The sequence below is a fragment of the Pantherophis guttatus genome, chromosome 2 (genome assembly GCF_059756535.1).
Source record: "Pantherophis guttatus breed Tessera chromosome 2, ASM5975653v1, whole genome shotgun sequence".
Lineage (NCBI taxonomy): Eukaryota > Metazoa > Chordata > Lepidosauria > Squamata > Colubridae > Pantherophis > Pantherophis guttatus.
The window spans coordinates 158,374,837-158,391,226 of NC_142064.1; the positions used below are offsets into that span (position 1 = coordinate 158,374,837).

Sequence of the window (16,390 nt, forward strand, 5' to 3'; positions counted from 1 at the left end):
CTGTGCAGCCTAATGTTACAGCTTTTTAACTTAACAAAATGTGGATGAAGAGATGTTTCTAGAAAGCATTTTCTTTCTTTTCAATCATTGTATCTCTGTATAACCAGCACACCTACAGCTAAACAAAAATCCTTGGCTTCTTAACTATGTTTAACAATCCTGTTCACAGTAAAAAGTAGGGTGAAAAACAAATGCATGATCTCATTTTATCCAAGATTGGCTTCAGAAGCAGTGAAAGCTCCGCAATACATTTATAGCCAGCATGGATTTTAATTTGAAGTAGTAATAATGACCTCTTTCACAAGATTGACATGATACCAAATAAGATAACTGAAAGGGCATTGGAGATAAAGGTGAGCCTATAGAGAGTGGTAGGTCAAATCAAAATTGGAGAACTAACCAAGATATGGGATCTACGACTGAGCAAAAACCAAGACTATAAGGGGACCCCACCACCCAAGAAGAACTCAGCCAATACAGAAAACTCTGTTAATCTTCTTTTTCTGTCCTTTAGGACCCAGTGGCTCACTGAGAGAGCTGGGTCAGGCCAAGGCATGAATACATTTTACTGAGAATATTTTTTGCAGAATAGCATTAAAGGATTATTTGCCAGTGGAGGAGGTTGGCATGCAATATTATGGCACAAAATTGTATCTTTAATCTTCCGCCGCAGAACAAATCGTTGATGGAAGAGACAAATTATAAATAGTCCTTGTTTAATAACTGCCTCATTTAGTGACCATTTGCAATTACAATGGTGATGGGAAATATAGAGCAACATAATTGAAGGGACCAATCTCCTACTCAAGCAGGAGACCCTATGCCATTCCAGATGAATGGCTGTCCAATCTCTTCTTTTTTTTAAAAAAAAAATTATTAAACAGACAAAAATACTTACAAACATGTATACATAAAGACAATACAGGAAAAACATACTAACTAAATAACAACTAACATTGTTTCAGCCTATCGGCTGACTTCTAGAGAGCTGTTGCATCAGTGATTATTTTCTGTTTCACCTCTATTTGTCTATTAGAGATCTATTTTATGTGCTTACTTGTTTTTACTTTTTTACACGTCCAAGACTTAACTTTATACTCTATTTTTAAATTTTCCTCTGTGTGTAAGTATCTGTTACTTCTATATATCCTTCTAATAACCGTTCTAACTATTTATACATACAGTCATGCGGTCTTCCTCCTATGTGATTGTCTATGTTTCTTGGTTAGATTTTGCATAAGTATTATTTTATCAATCCTATCTTTCCCTTTAGCCAGGAATACCATCTTTGCCAGACTGCATAATAATCAGTGTCCTCTTTCTCTTGTAGCTCTTTTGTGAGTCTGTCCATTTCTGCACATTCTGTTATTTTTGCGATTATTTTTTCTTCTGTTGGTAATAGTTCTGATTTCCAATTTTGAGCGTATACTATGCATGCTGCTGTTAGGATATGGATAATGAGATATTTTATCTCTTTAGTCTGTTGTGGTGTGGTCATTCCGAGTAAGAAAAATTCTGGTTTCATATCGACCTTCTGTTTCGTTATTTCTTCTATCATTATCTTAATTTCTTGCCAGTAATGTTGTGCTCTTCTACAAGACCACCAGAGATGGTAATATGACCCCTTTTGCGACTTGCATTTCCAACACATTGGTGACACATTTGGAAACATTTTCGCCAAACATGCCGGTGGAAGATGCCATCTGTAGAACATCTTATAAAGGTTTTCTTTATATGGTATCGACATTGTCAGTTTAAGATTTTCTGTCCATAATTTGTCCCATTTTTCCAATTCTATGTTGTGGCCTATATTTTTTGCCCATGTTATCATATTTTCTTTCACCGTTTCCTCCTCCAATTTGTAATTTATTAAATATCTGTAAATTTTGGTTATCATTTTCTCCTCTGTACTTTTTAGTATCTTGTCTAGTTCATTCGGTTCGGTCTGAAATCCATATTGTGTCCGATCTGCTATATATCTTGACTTTATTTGACAGTATGGCCACCAATCGATAACTATTCTCCGGCTTTCCAATTCTTGCCTCGTGTATAAATCTCCTTCACTACTCAGTAGTTCTTGGTAATTCCTCATCTTTCCTATTTCTATGGTGTTTGGGTAGATTAAGGCTTCCATAGTCGACAACCAACGCGGGATCTTAGTGTAGTGTTGTTTTCTGATTTCTTGCCACGTTTTGTATAATGAGCCTCTGATAATGTGCCGCTGAAAATAACCATGTTGCTTATCTGTGCCTTCCCATAAGAAGGCGTGCCAGCCCCGATTCAGATCAAATCCCTCTAAGTACAATGTTCTCTTGTTTTTTAAGTCTATCCATTCCCTAATCCAATTTAATGACGATGCCTTATAATATAACTCCCAGTCTGGTAAACCGACGCCTCCCTTCTCACGGATGTCCTGTAAGCATTTTACTTTAATTCTGGCCTTCTTTCCTTGCCAGATGTATTTCATTATTATCTTATTAAGATCTTTGAAGAAATCTTTTCCTGGGCCGATTGGTATCACTTGAAAGAGGTAAAGTAATCTCGGTAATATGTTCATTTTTACTGATGCTATTCTGCCCAAAGGTGACAACTGTAATTTGTTCCATATTTCCAAATCCTTTTTAATTTGTTTCATCAATTTAATATAGTTATCCTCTCTAATCGTTGTTGCTTTTGTAGTGATCCAAATTCCCAAATACTTTACTTTCTTTACAATCTGTATTCCTAATTCTTCTTCCAATTTTGTCTCTTGTGTCTTAGTCAGATTTTTTGCCAAGACTTTAGTTTTTTGTCTGTTAATTCTGAGACCTGCTACTTTGCCGTATTCTTCTATCTTCACCAGTAATTTAGTTCCTACTATTTCTGGTTGTTCCATTATGAACACCACGTCATCGGCGAAGGCCTGTAATTTATATTCCTCGTTTCGTATCCGTAGTCCCTTTATGTCCTCTTCCTTCCTTACCTCATTTAGTAAGGCTGTCCAATCTCTTCTTAAAATCCTCCGGTGACCCACAACTTCTGGAGGCAATCTGTTCCACTGGCTAAAGACCACATCTTTTGTCCATGTCTTTCTGAAATCATCAAGGCATCTTCCTGCCATGGTCAGCAGACTATGCAGAAGAGGCCTGAGAAACCTCTATCTGCATTTCAGTGGTTCACTTCATGGGGCAGCTGCCTTCAAACACCTGAAACAGAACTTAAATGATTCATATGTCCATTATGAAAGTGAGTGTTAGGACTTTATTCTTCTCCCACTCAAAAGCTAAGAATATTATTTTCCTCCCCTTCAAAATAACTCATTTGTGTGATTCATATAAAGTGTTGATAAGAATTAGAGGTCTTGCCCTTGATTTTTCTTATGCTATATTGTATTTTGAGCCGTGGTGGGATAGTGGTCAAAGTGCAGTATTGCAGGCTAACTCTGCCCACGGGCAGGAGTTTTATCCTGACGGGTCTCAAAGGCTGACTTAGCCTTCCATCCTTCCGAGATTGGTAAAATGAGACTCAGATTGTTGGGGACAATATGATGACATTATAAACTGCCCAGAGAGTGCTGTAAAGCACTATGAAGTGGTATATGAGTCTAAGTGCTTGCTAAAAATTTTACCTATTGTTGCTCTAGAGCTGATTTTGAGCATTTCATTATTATGTTATTTGTGAAACTTGGATTTGGAATCTTTTGTTTTTTCTGAAACACTGTACACAACTGTATGGGCACAAGGATCTCTGTCCTGTAAACGACAGGGAGTGACTCAGTCCACCTGGTAATCTGTCATGTTATAAATATTTGCTGTAGGAAACAGTAAAATAAATTTAGAATGGATGTCTAAGTTGTGAAATGTTACAGTAGGAAAAAAACCATGCTCATTTGGGGAAATGGCACAAAAGGAAGAAGAAGGGAAGATGTGGAGATTTCAGTTTTGACAGGACAATTCATAGCAACTTGGCAATGCAGAGAGGTTGTATCGAGCACTTTTCTTTTTCTCCAGAAAATCTGGTTCATCCCTCAGATCTGACTGGAACTTGGAACCCAAATGCACGGCTGGTTGAGCACCCTGATTTCTCTTCCACCACATTGCGCATTCTTGCCAATATGCCCAGCCGGACTATTGGTGAGTTGTGATGCTCCCGTGTAGCCCCTGTCTACTTCTTTTGATGAAGAAGAATTTCAGGATAGGGCATGTGAAATGTGGGAATTAGCATAGAGGACCATCCTTTTCTCCTTTCTGTAGTGACGGTCTTCCCTTTCATTTGCAGGGCGCAGCAGAGGAGCCATCCTGTCCCAGTATTGCAACCGCACTGCCAGGCGACGGCGACGGAGCAACCGTGCCCCTCTCCAGGAAGTATCCCGTTCTGCACGGCCTAGTTTTCGAGAGCTGTCCCTAGAGTTGGATTCCAGTTACAGAGAAGAAGACCGTAAGTTGACTAAAAGAGTAAGAAGATGTCTACTAAGCAGAAAAGTAGTGCAAGAAAAATAGAAGTGTATATTTAAGTTATCGTGCAGTTATTAAGAGTAGCAATAGCAATAGCACTTAAACTTATATACCACTTCACAGTGCTTTACAGCACACTCTAAGTGGTTTACAGAATCAGCATATTGCCCCCAACAATCTGGAGTTCATTTTACTGACCTCGGAAGGATGGAAGGCTTGAGACGGTCAGGATCGAATTGCTGGCAGTCGGCAGAATTAGCCTGCAGTACTGCTTTGGCCACCTATTGAGAAGGAAGGACTCACTGGAGAAGAGCCTAATGCTGGGAAAGATTGAGGGCAAAAGAAGAAGGGGATGGCAGAGAATGAGGTAGCTGGATGGAATCATTGAAGCAGTAGCTTAAATGGATTCCAGAGGATGATAGAGGACAGGAAGGCCTGGAGGAACATTGTCCATAGGGTTGCAATGGGTCGGACACGACTTCGCAACTAACTAACTAACTGCATTCTAACCACTGCACCCCCAAGGGGTCTTATCATAAAGAAATCATCTTGATCATTCTCAGTATGTAATCCAGCCATTGTAATCTCTCAGTGCTTCTCACAAAATAGTGATGAAGTGTTACAACATGTCCTGCTCGGTGGAGCAGCTAGTCGTTCTTTGACTGATTTTGCAAACCCAAGCAGGGTTTGACCTGATTGGGACCTAGATGGGAAAACACTAGAGAGTGAAGTTAGGACGTATTCTGGGAGAGGAAAACTAGGAAAGTATCCATGAAATCCTGAAGAGTCAAACTTGATTCGGGGGAGGCCATTATAATATTCCTCACTGAAAGAGATGGAACAATGTACACTTCCAGAAGACCTGAGAGTGAGAGTACCCTTGCTCTCTTATTTAACCTCTAAAGATGACTTTGTCAGGGTTCTTTTCTTGGTCAGCTTTGCCATGAAAGGCCACAATATGTTTGCTTTTAGTAGAGAAGGTGGCGTTTCTTTTTTCACCTTCCTATACCTTTAAAGAAAAAAGGTGATCCTAATTAAAAGTGGAGGAAGGAAAGCATCCTTTTTTCTTTCTGTAATCCAAATGTTTGCACTGGAGATGCAGCTGGGCTGCCTGACCTCTGACCTCACCTCTGCATTTCCTCCGTAGCCAAGTATATTTTGCTGGTCAAAGAACTCCAGAACCTGCCAGTACATCAACGCAATCACATGCTGCAGATGATGCCTCTAAGCTTGGCTGAGAAGCGCAGACTCAGGTGAGTGCCTTTAATCCATGTTAGTGTTCTGGTCATAAGATGCTTTTGGAGGAGAGAATCTACTTCACTGCTGTTCCTCCCCAAAACAACTTTTGCCATGTTTTAAGTTCGCTTCTCTCCCCACCTCCCCGCCCCGCATCTCTTACAGGCAGGATTCAAGTGGGCATTCAGGCACCTTGAGGAAACCCAAGCCAACGGGTCGCTTGTCTTACTGCAGCTGGATTAAATACCACATCCTAATAGTAAGCCATGTGCCCTACTTTTATTGTGGCAGGTGAGAAATAAGTGGACTCAGAGGACTTTCTGTGTCTTTCTCACGCTGCTATGAGAAAGGAAACTTTCACTGGAGTCTTTCTGTGAAATTTGTGACTATTCAAAGAGTTGGGGAAAGTACTCTGGAAGGTCTTTTTGCCAATTCTTGATATACTTATCAAGAAAGCATTAGCAAGTTTTAGGAGGATCTTTCTTGGTCACTGTGTTGAATATGAAGCAGGGGGGTTTGCCGTTTGCCAAATTCTGGTGCACAGGATGGGAAAAGTGGTTTTTGGTTCAAGCAGGCTCAGAAAAATAGGCTAGAGCTTTTGGGACAATAGGAAAGGGAGCTGCTGTGGTCTTCTTGCCAAGAAACATAACTTGCCAGGCAAATAGAAATAATTCCTACTTGGAGGCACGGAATGTTTCTTCACTCCAGCGGAAGCTGCAAATCCTTCCCTTCAGCAATAATTTTTTATAGCATAAGAAGAAGATGATGAAGAAGAAGTACGCACTCCCTTTAACATGAGTTTAATAATCTGAGTTCCCAGAAGACTTCTCTTTCCATATTTTAATGCTTTTGCTAATAGTGTTCTGGGCTTGAGAAAGTGTCAATTACCACACTTTTCTATTGTGCTAAATATTGTTTCAAACATTTAATTTTTTGCATTACTCCTTCAAGTAGGCAATTGCAATCCCTATTTCTGTTATGACACAATAAGACTGAGAGAGTTTCTCATAATGAAGGCTGGGGTGATATGTTTCTGATACACATTGGACTATACTATTATTTTCTGTCAAATAAAAGGGGTTGGAAGGTTACTCCAAGTCATCGTCTTGTCATGTTTTCATCTGAAGTTGACCCTTCTGTATCCATTTTTCTTGCAGGGCTTCCGGAATTTTTGGTACAATCTGCTGTCCTTCATTCCTATTCTCCAGCCCTGGCATTATTCCCTCAAGAAGATCAGTGGCCGCTTTGGCTCTAGCATCCTCTCCTATTTCCTATTCCTCAGGACGTTGCTCTTCTTCAATCTCTTTATGTTCCTGATCCTGCTGGTCTTTGTAGTTGCTGTGCAGGCTGCTTTCCCTTCTGCCATACCCAACAACGTGGCTTTCACAGGATCTGAGCTCTTAACTGGAGCAGTGAGTATTCATGAAATCCGATAGCTTTCCTTTACTAACAGAATTAGTCCCACGGGTAAAGACTGAAAAAAATCCTTTCACAGAGGCAGCCAGCCACCTCAGTGATCCCTGGCTAACATGTGCCATACGCTAAAAAACAACAACAACCTCCCCTCCAACTAATAGAATTAATTAACAGAGTGTATCACCAGCAGTTGTGAATACTTATAATGACATATTTCTCTCTAATCTATCCAGTTGCACAGTAGAAATTTCGCTTAGCCCATGAAAAGATTATTTTAAAATCCAGATAAAGCCTGACTCCTGCACTATGAGACAAAATGGGAAAAGTATAACCTATTGATGTCTGTCAATTTTGCCTTTGACTTTCAGTCCATAACCTTCTACCAGAGTCAAACTTTTGCTTGCCAATCTACGTATTAGATTAGATTATTGTCATAGTAAACAACACACCTACTGACTTTTAGTCTGTAGCACATGTCTAGATGATTGATAGATGCCTGTTCATTACCAGTGTTTCTGCTTGTAGTCTATACTCTGGAAAGGTGAACTTGTTCCAGAAACAAAAGAATAGTGTTTGAACTAGCCCAAGGGCAGGGGTGGGCTGCTGGGGGTTCGCAGGGGTTCGGGAGAACCACTAGCTAAGATTCTGTGCAGTTCGGAGAACCCCCAAATCCCACTCCTGGCACCCTGCTCCACCCCTCCCAGGAGTCCCCACGCGGCCCATTTTGGATGCAGGTAAGTGCAGGGCGCGTGTGGAGGCTTGGGGTGGGTGAAAAATGGGCCTACTGGAAAAACGGGCCTACCGGAAGGCCCTCTGGAGCCTGGGGAGGCTGTTTTCACCCTCCCAGAGGCTCAAGGAAAGCCTCCGGAGCCTGGGGAGGGCAAAAATGCCCCCCCCCTCCTGGCTGTGGTGCAGGAAGCCAACTAGGCCACGCCCACCATGGCCACACCCACCCAGCAACCGGACAGAGAACCCCTGCTCAAGGGATATAGGTTATTTTTATGTGATTTTGGCACCTGTGTAAGACCATTTCCATGAATCATCTGTGGCTGTAATTTTAACAAAGAGTGAAGTATTTCAGTATGGTTACAGCCAGGGCCATCTTCTTCAGGAAAGGATAACCCTCCAAAGGATTGACAATAATGTATTTTCTTCACAGGGCTACTTCAGTCACACAGTGATGTATTATGGCTACTACAGTAATTTCACACTGAATGCCCCTGATGCTTCTGAAGCTAATAGCACCCATTACAGGCAACACACACATAGCCAGATGTCCTACAATATGCCTCTGGCTTACCTCTTTGTTACTGGAAGTGCCTTCTTTGGAATCTGCTTTCTCTTGATCTACAGGTGAGATGAGATGCCTATTAAGCTTCCCTTTGAATAAGAGCCCAGCTGATCCTTTCTTTTCTGCCTGGGATAAAACCAGTCTTCCTAAATGCATTTAATATGTACTTGCATCCCTTTCAGGTAGGATTTAAATAAACATTATTTTTATCCTTACCCCAAGTGGTTTTCTCCTACCTATCAATATTTATTTTTCTTGGCTGTGATTCTCAGCAACAGGGAGAGGAAGCTCTGCTGCTCACCCAGACTTTTGTATTTCAAAATACAAAAGCCTGGTCCATCTGGACCAAGAGCAAAGGATTGTGGGACATCTTAGTAGAATCATCAGACTGATACAGTACAGTATATAGGATTGCCACTAAGAAAGCAAGAGAAATGGTTACTCAGAAATTAGCCTCACTGAACTTGCGAGGGGGGGGGGTCTTATTTCTGCAACATAGGATTATATTGCAAGCATTGTGTAATTTACATATAAATTATTTGAACATAAATATTGTAAATTGTTTCAAAACAATTTTAGGCTTCTTAAAATGATCATTTAAAACGGGTTTAAATAATTAAATAACTTGATATCATTTTCAAAATGCCCATCCCCCCCCCCAAGAAATGGTTTGATATCAAATACTCTTAACATTATTCCTGTTACAGCTTTCCCAGTGCTCTTAGCACTCTTGCCTCAGGCAATTTACTCAAATGTATAATATTAAGCTTTACAATCTTACATAGGAATACCTGCCTATTAAATACAGTGAAATTTGCCTATAGCCCTGCCAAACTTTCCACCAGACAGTTAATTCCATGCTTGCAGCTAACAGAGTGACCACAAAGGCTCTTCCTTGGAGAACAGTTTAAAACTGATGCTTGTCTAACCATCAGATACTGATGTCTTTTTTTCTCCTCACAGTTTGTCTCACTCCTTTGGGGAAAGTTACCGTGTAGGCAGTGCCTCAAGTAACCTGGCAGTCAAAGTCTTCTGTTCCTGGGATTACAAAGTGATTCAGAAACGCTCAGTCCAACTCCAGAGTGAGAACATTCGCACACATCTGAAGGTAAGTGCTGAACAGAGCTGTGTAGTCTGTGAAAATGCAAGAACTAAATTAACTGGGAAATAAAATCTCCAGTGTTAGTGAAACAGAGAATAGAAATGAGAAGTCACAGGTTTAGTTGAGAGTGCATTTGAAAGAAATGGTGCAGCCTTTTAATGCTGAATACACACAAATCTTCATTTTCACCAATCTTTCTGCAAGTAGGTTAGCGAGTAGCTGTGAATTCTGACTGACATCTTGCCTGCTGCTACAGCCCTAGTGTGCAAAAGAAGGGGAACAATCCCAACTTTCCATTATATCCTTTGGCTGAATGCTTACAGAGTTTCAAATTATGTGAATGTTTGAGCCATTTTCTTCTTTTCCTTATAACTAACTTCCTCAACCATGCTAGCAATAGTACCATCCCGTGTGGTGCCTAAAATGTTTATTGCCCCTCATGATACAGGACATTTTAATGAACAAGAATCAAACCTACTGCCTTGAACTTACGACGTTCCCTGTCTCAACTGTTCATACTTCAGTCAGGACAAAGGGATTCTATCTGCAAGAAATAAATATGCGTAGTGCATTTTACAGGAGGGCAAGAGAAAAACATGTACCAGTGTGCCTCTTGATTCTGAAACTGTGGGTGAAGTGAGCAATTTGCAGTTTTTAGTCTCTGCAAGCAGTCAGATCAGTCTTTGGGCAAGGAGCTATCTGCCCCTTCCTTGGCAGGTCAAGAGGGGGAGAAGGGTGCAACTGCTAGTGATAGGTCACTGACTATATTATTGTTGTGACTCCGACACAACAATACATCCCCGAGGCTGACTTATCGGAGGGAGAAGGCTCCGAACATGAAGGAGAGGAGTTGGCCAGGCCTCCCTCTCCAGGACCCTCCTCTCTGGCAATGCCTCAGATGTCTCCCGAAGGAGAAGAGATTGGCCAGGAGCCAGGTATCTCCTCACAGTCGGACAGTGACGGAGATAAGTCTTGGCTGGATCCACGCCAGCGTCGGAGAGACAAGGCACGCAGCAGAAAAGGAAGTGTGCCAGAGATTAAGCTGAGTCACTGGACCACACCCCACAGGGGATAAAAGGGGGTGAGGTGGCCATTCAGACTCTGTGACAGACAAAACTAACTACTAGCGAGTCACATTGTAACTTTGAAACAACGTTATCTGCTTTGGATTTAATACGGACTGGACTTGACAATTCTTGAACTGTGTGTATCTTGTTTGGGTTTATCTGTCGGAGGAACAACCCCTCCCTCTATGAGTAAAGTTCTTGGCAAGCAGCTACTGGGTTGCTGCCAAGCCTCTTATCGAAAGAATTTGTTGTCTGCCAGTTTTATTTAACCCCTGACTATCTGTTTGTGTGCGTGTGTGAGACGGGGACAGAACAATTATACTCCATGGAAATTTGATCTTCATGTCAACAACAGTGACGACAAAAAATTTCCATCCTATCTTTTTAGCAGCAGGAGAGAGGACATGGGCAGAATAGGAAACCTGGCCTATTCATGCTCAGTGGCAAAGCCTTCTCAGAGTGGTAGTACTGAGCATTAATAGAGAGAGTGTAGATTGCATCCAAGATAAGATTTTATGTACCCTGGAGGTTTCAATATAATTTGCCTGAAGCTTGTCTTTTCCTGTAATTGCCTATTTTTGTTTACATCACATTGCCACTTAAAGCCTACAGTTCACTTTTGAGGCTCTAGTCCCTCTCCAGAGATTTCCTTTCCGAAAAATCAGTGCTGACTTCTCATTCATTGAGAATCTACTTATGTGTTAAGACATAACTGTACTGTTACACTTTCATTATCGAGTCACATGCTTAATCCCTTTTAATCATGAACTGAGCTGTTTCTCTCTCTCTCTGTCCCTCCCTCCCTCCCTCCCTCTCTCTCTGTATCGTGTTTTTCTTCTCATTTTTTTTCCAGGAGTGTCTGGCTGAGCAGAGGCTGGAATCCTGTTTAAGTTTTTCTAAGAAACTTCAGGAACTCGTAGTCTTGCTGGTGACCTGGACTGTATCCCTGAGCACTGTTGCAGGCACTGCCATTGGTGTACACTACTTTTCTGAATATGTACATCAGGTATGTGAGCAATAGGGTTCCTGTTCAGATACCTGCTCCTGCTTCCTGGGAGAGAATCATGAGAATGAGATCATTTTCTGGACTCATATAATAAATCAAGGCTCAGGAGTGGCAGGAGCCTCTGAGAAAGGGAAGTCAAAGCAGGCAGGATGGTGGTTGCAGCAGGCACATACAAAGGGGCTGGACTTCAGTTGCATAGCTGCAACTGCTGTCTTCCTGGGTTTTTTTCCTCCTTCCTGGGAGATGACACTTATACCAATAACAGTAAGTCTTGGATTCGTGCATTTATATGCTGTCATAGGCACCTATCAGAAAATCTTGCCCAAAAAAATCTGCAGGAACTTGTCCAGGCAGTCTCTGAAAATAAGACACAATTGAACTGAAGAAAAAAAAATTTATAACCATGTTTATGGTCAGAAAGCTATTACTGGACAGGATAAAATGTAATGTATACATTGATGAAGAAAATAAATGAATGTAAGAGCATAGGTGAGGGTTGTAATAGAGTGATCTTTCCTAACCTTGCATTCTCCAGGCATATTGTTTTATTGTTCTCATCACACTCAGCCAACATTTCATGCTTGCTTTGTCCGATGAGAGTTGTAACTATAGAGAACAAACACACTGTGGTTATACTTGGCTTCTATAAAATAACCATTCTTGGGAATAAAATTAAACTCTTAGTTTCAGCAGAATCATAATCGGGGCCAAGAGCATTGAGCTACCGTCAGCCATCTTAACTGCAGTGAAAGAAGCCTCTTTTCCAAGATGACTGTTTCAAACAAACAGTAATTCTTCAGTCATCATGGAATTATTGCACACACACTGCTAACTAATTAAAATGGCCCAACTTGTCTATAGGGATTTGAGCGAAAGTTCAGTTTGAGGGAAATTCTCCATGTTCCATATTGACAGTTACATTTGCACTGAATGTGGACATGCTACTTTTCCTGGTGGTTTCATGTATTCTTTGGGCATTTAATGCATTGAATAGCAAGGTATCATGATGCACTGATTAAGATGTTGGTCATGAACCAGGGTAACCATCTGTCAAGTCTCTGCTCAATCATGGAACTCATTGGGTGACATTAAGCTAATCACCTTAGCCTATCCCAGATTGCTTACAGTATGGTGTGGGAAAGCTAGTTTGATCTAATGGTTAACACATTGAGCTAGAAAGCAGGAGCTTGTGAGTTCAAGTCCCACCTTAGCCATGAAAGCTATCTAGGTGATCTTGGCCAATCAATCTCTCTCAGCCCAACTCACCTCACAGAGTTGTTGTTGTGGGGAAAATAGGAGGAAGAAGGTAAGTTGCATATGTTTGCTGCCTTGAGTTATTTGTAAAAATAATGAAGATCGGATGCAGATAAAGAATAATAGCATCAGGGAAAAACTCTCTCTATGCTGTCTTGGTTTCTTAGTGAAAAAGTGGAATATAAATGCATGTGAATGATTTTCTCCTTAGGTTCTGCATGAGGAGTTTTTGAAAAACAACCATGCTGGGAAAGAGTTGCTGCTCCTGGCCCTGCCTCTGGTTGTGTCTCTCATTAACTTGCTTATGCCCTATTTTTACAACCTCCTGGCTGCGTGGGAGAAACAGGAATCTCCAGTCCTGGAGGTGTACATTGCCATTACCAGGTAATAAAAAAATCTCACAGCTGAAATGCAGGGTGAACGGGGCTCGACCGCATCCCATTGTTGCAATATTATTAACCGTTTATAAAAGGGATTTAAAAGCCATTTCCACCAGCAGTATTGCACAGAAAAAGCTCAGCCCTCAATGCCTTTCTTTTCCATTCCCCATAAAACAATTTGTGCAGTCCAGCCAGAAGCATGTGATAGGACAAGACGGGCGAGCTGTGCTTGTAGAAGTGAGCTAAATCATGGTATACATAATTTTGTAATAGAAAGAGCCATTTGTACCTTTGTTTTTACTGTGCAGCTAGAAAAGAGGAAGCACCTGGGGCTTAATCTGCTTCCCTCTTCTTGTTCTGCCCACAGTCTGCCTCCTTGATAAAAGAGGCCTTCCTTGCTCCAGGTGTCAACTGGAGGGAGGCAAGAGAAGCAGGGAGAGAGGATACCTGATGGTGATTCCTCTGATCCAAAAGCAAACTTTTTCTTAGGCTTTTTCTTTTTATTTCTTTTTCCCCAGGAATTTAATTCTCAAGACGATCATCTTGGGCCTACTGTCCTACCATTGGTTGAGTTGGAAAGTGACATCTTCAGAGATTCAGGTCAGTTCAGATCTGAAGTAACTCAAGACTGTTCCTGGAACAGTTCAAAAAGGGTTAATGGCTCTGCCCCTCTTACATTAGGCCAACCACGAATCAATGGTTTTAGGAGTTGTAGAACAAAAGAGCTTTTTCTCTTGGTCAATCCAGTGTGGGTTATGCCAGAACGACAACCCGTGACTGCCAGTTATGAAGAGAGAAAGGGCCTTTAGGACATGAAGGGGTTCTGCAGGGAGTAGCTTTTCCCATTGAATAAGACTGGTCATCTAGACGTAAGTGTGGCTTTTCTCTTGGGTCATAAGCTGTGGTGAGTGGGTTGAGGATATGAAATGGGCAGGCATACACATCCATGTGGGCAGAAGCAGACGTTTCCTTTTTCTTTGTGGGCACTGAGAATACTATTTTCTATGTTTTACTAGTTTTTGACAATCAGGCTCCCCAAATTTGCAGTGCATCTGGAGAGAGCAACAAAGGGATTGGGAGATTGCCAAATGCCCACCTTCAATACAGCCAATTCTGCAGGATTATTAAACTAAACTACGCTATATTTTTATGGAGGAAAAAGATTCCTGAGTTTTAGACTACAACCCAGACTCGCTAGTACAGTATTCGAAATGGAGTTCCTGCTTTTTCCAAGCAAGACATTTCTTCCCAGGCCCATAGATTCTTTCTGCATGGCAGGAAGCAGTGGTGGGATTCAAAAATTTTTACTACTGGTTCTGTGGGCGTGGCTTGGTGGGCGTGGCTTGGTGGGCATGGCAGGGGAAGGTTACTGCAAAATCCCCATTTCCTCCCTATCAGCTGGGACTCGGGAGGCAGAGAATAGATGGGGGCGGGGCCCGTCAGAGGTGGTATTTACCGGTTCTCCAAACTACTCAAAATTTCCGCTACCGGTTCTCCAGAACTGGTCAGAACCTGCTGAATACTACCTCTGGCAGGGAGGGACTCTACTCTGATAGGCTTGGTGAGTGCATGCTTCCAATAAGAGAGAAGCTGATGGGCACAGAGCTCTGGAAAGAGTGCAAGAGCAGATTCAGTATTGCATCCTGGGGTTCAAAGTACATTTTACTAGGTTTGTGAGTGTTTGCATGCCAGGGAGAGGTATCTGAGCACTCCTGTATTATTGCAGCTAAGAAGACAGTTACATTATAAATGCTGTAGTAATAGATACCTGGTGGCACAGTGTTGCCACTGAGACTTCCCATATGAGGGGGTCCTTGGTGCTCCCTGAGCTTGCTTGTTTTCTTGCAGATGTTTCATTACCCTAACTAGGTAACATCATCAGTGCTAGTAAGGAGTGCTGTTTGCTGTCAGTTTATATTCTGGTGTCTTGCCTGTCTGTGTGGGTGGGGGCGGTCTTAGAGATTCTTTCATTGGGCTGTTTACTGATGGGTCTTTGGCAGCTTGTTAATTGAAGTTAACCTTGGAGTTAATCTATGATCTGGGTGCTGATTACTGGAGGAGAGATGCTGGAGTGTTTTTGTTCTCTTTTGGGCTGGTTGATAGTCTATAGATGTTGTTAATGTCTATGTGTCTATTGATGGCTGATTTCTGCCAGGCTTCTAGAAATTCCCTGGAATTTTTGGACTTAGCCTAGTCTAGGATTGTCACATTTTCCCAATTGAAACTATGCTTAAATCATGTCGATATGCTGTGAAATTAAAGAATTTTCCTCATGTCTTCTGACTGCCAGTTGGTGTTCATGGATGTGTTCTTCTATAGATGTGTTCTGCCACTTCTCATATGGCTGCAGTCCATTCCAAGTTACAATACATTTCCCTGCCTTTTCATTTGTATTAAAGGCTCCTCAGTCTTTTTCCTTTGAGTCAAAACTCTGGCACAGGACTTTTTAATGTTCCCTTCTCTTATGATCTCAGCAGCTTGCTCCCAAATACAAGCAAGATGACACAGACAAAGAGCATAAGGGGACAGCTCTTTAGATCTATTGTGATTCACTCCTTTATATGGGAATCAAGAAGCACCACCCGCTCTTCAAGCTTTGTTCTGTTCAAAAGGTGGTCTCTGCTCCAAAGAAGCTGTGAGTTTTATAGAATGATGGGATTTCAGCCTGAAGGACTAGACATTGAAAGAGATCCTGCATTAAGCATTGTTAGCTTCCTCCAGGAGTAACCAGGTGCCAAAAGAACTGAACAGTACATTTTTGTTAACTTTGGTTTAGCCTGCTACTTGGTGTTCATTTGACTTCTGTAAAGGGGATAGGGAAGGCTGAATGGAGAGAAGCTCATCTGCCTGCTCTGATGTAAATGATGCTTATCTTTCCACAGTGCTGGGAAACCTTTGTGGGGCAGGAGCTCTACCGTTTGATGGTGATGGATTTGATTTTCATTCTCCTGGATGTCATCTTTGGAGAGCTGTTATGGAGGTAATAATTACAATGGAGATAATATGGAGGCAATCAGATGTTCTCCACCTGATTCCATCAAATGGTGGGGCACATACTTATTTAATGTAGGCAACATACTCTAAATCTTAATACACAGGTAATCAAAAGAAATATGCCCTATAGGTAGTCTCGACTTAACAACCACAATTGAGCTAACATTACGGTTGCTAAGCAAGACGTTTGTCAAGTGAGTTGTGCTCGTTT

General features: G+C 41.6%; 1 protein-coding gene across 1 annotated transcript in view; it reads left to right on the forward strand.

Annotated features, from left to right (window-relative positions):
• TMC6 (transmembrane channel like 6) overlaps positions 1–16,390 on the forward strand; it is a 35,047-nt gene that overhangs the window by 7,915 nt on the left and 10,742 nt on the right. The window contains exons 4-14 of the mRNA XM_034412865.3: positions 3,990–4,112; positions 4,258–4,416; positions 5,581–5,686; positions 5,835–5,928; positions 6,827–7,081; positions 8,245–8,438; positions 9,340–9,484; positions 11,399–11,551; positions 13,017–13,189; positions 13,704–13,785; positions 16,068–16,165. Of these exons, the coding sequence (XP_034268756.2) occupies positions 3,990–4,112; positions 4,258–4,416; positions 5,581–5,686; positions 5,835–5,928; positions 6,827–7,081; positions 8,245–8,438; positions 9,340–9,484; positions 11,399–11,551; positions 13,017–13,189; positions 13,704–13,785; positions 16,068–16,165 (1,582 nt within the window). The remainder of the gene's footprint in view (positions 1–3,989; positions 4,113–4,257; positions 4,417–5,580; positions 5,687–5,834; positions 5,929–6,826; positions 7,082–8,244; positions 8,439–9,339; positions 9,485–11,398; positions 11,552–13,016; positions 13,190–13,703; positions 13,786–16,067; positions 16,166–16,390) is intronic.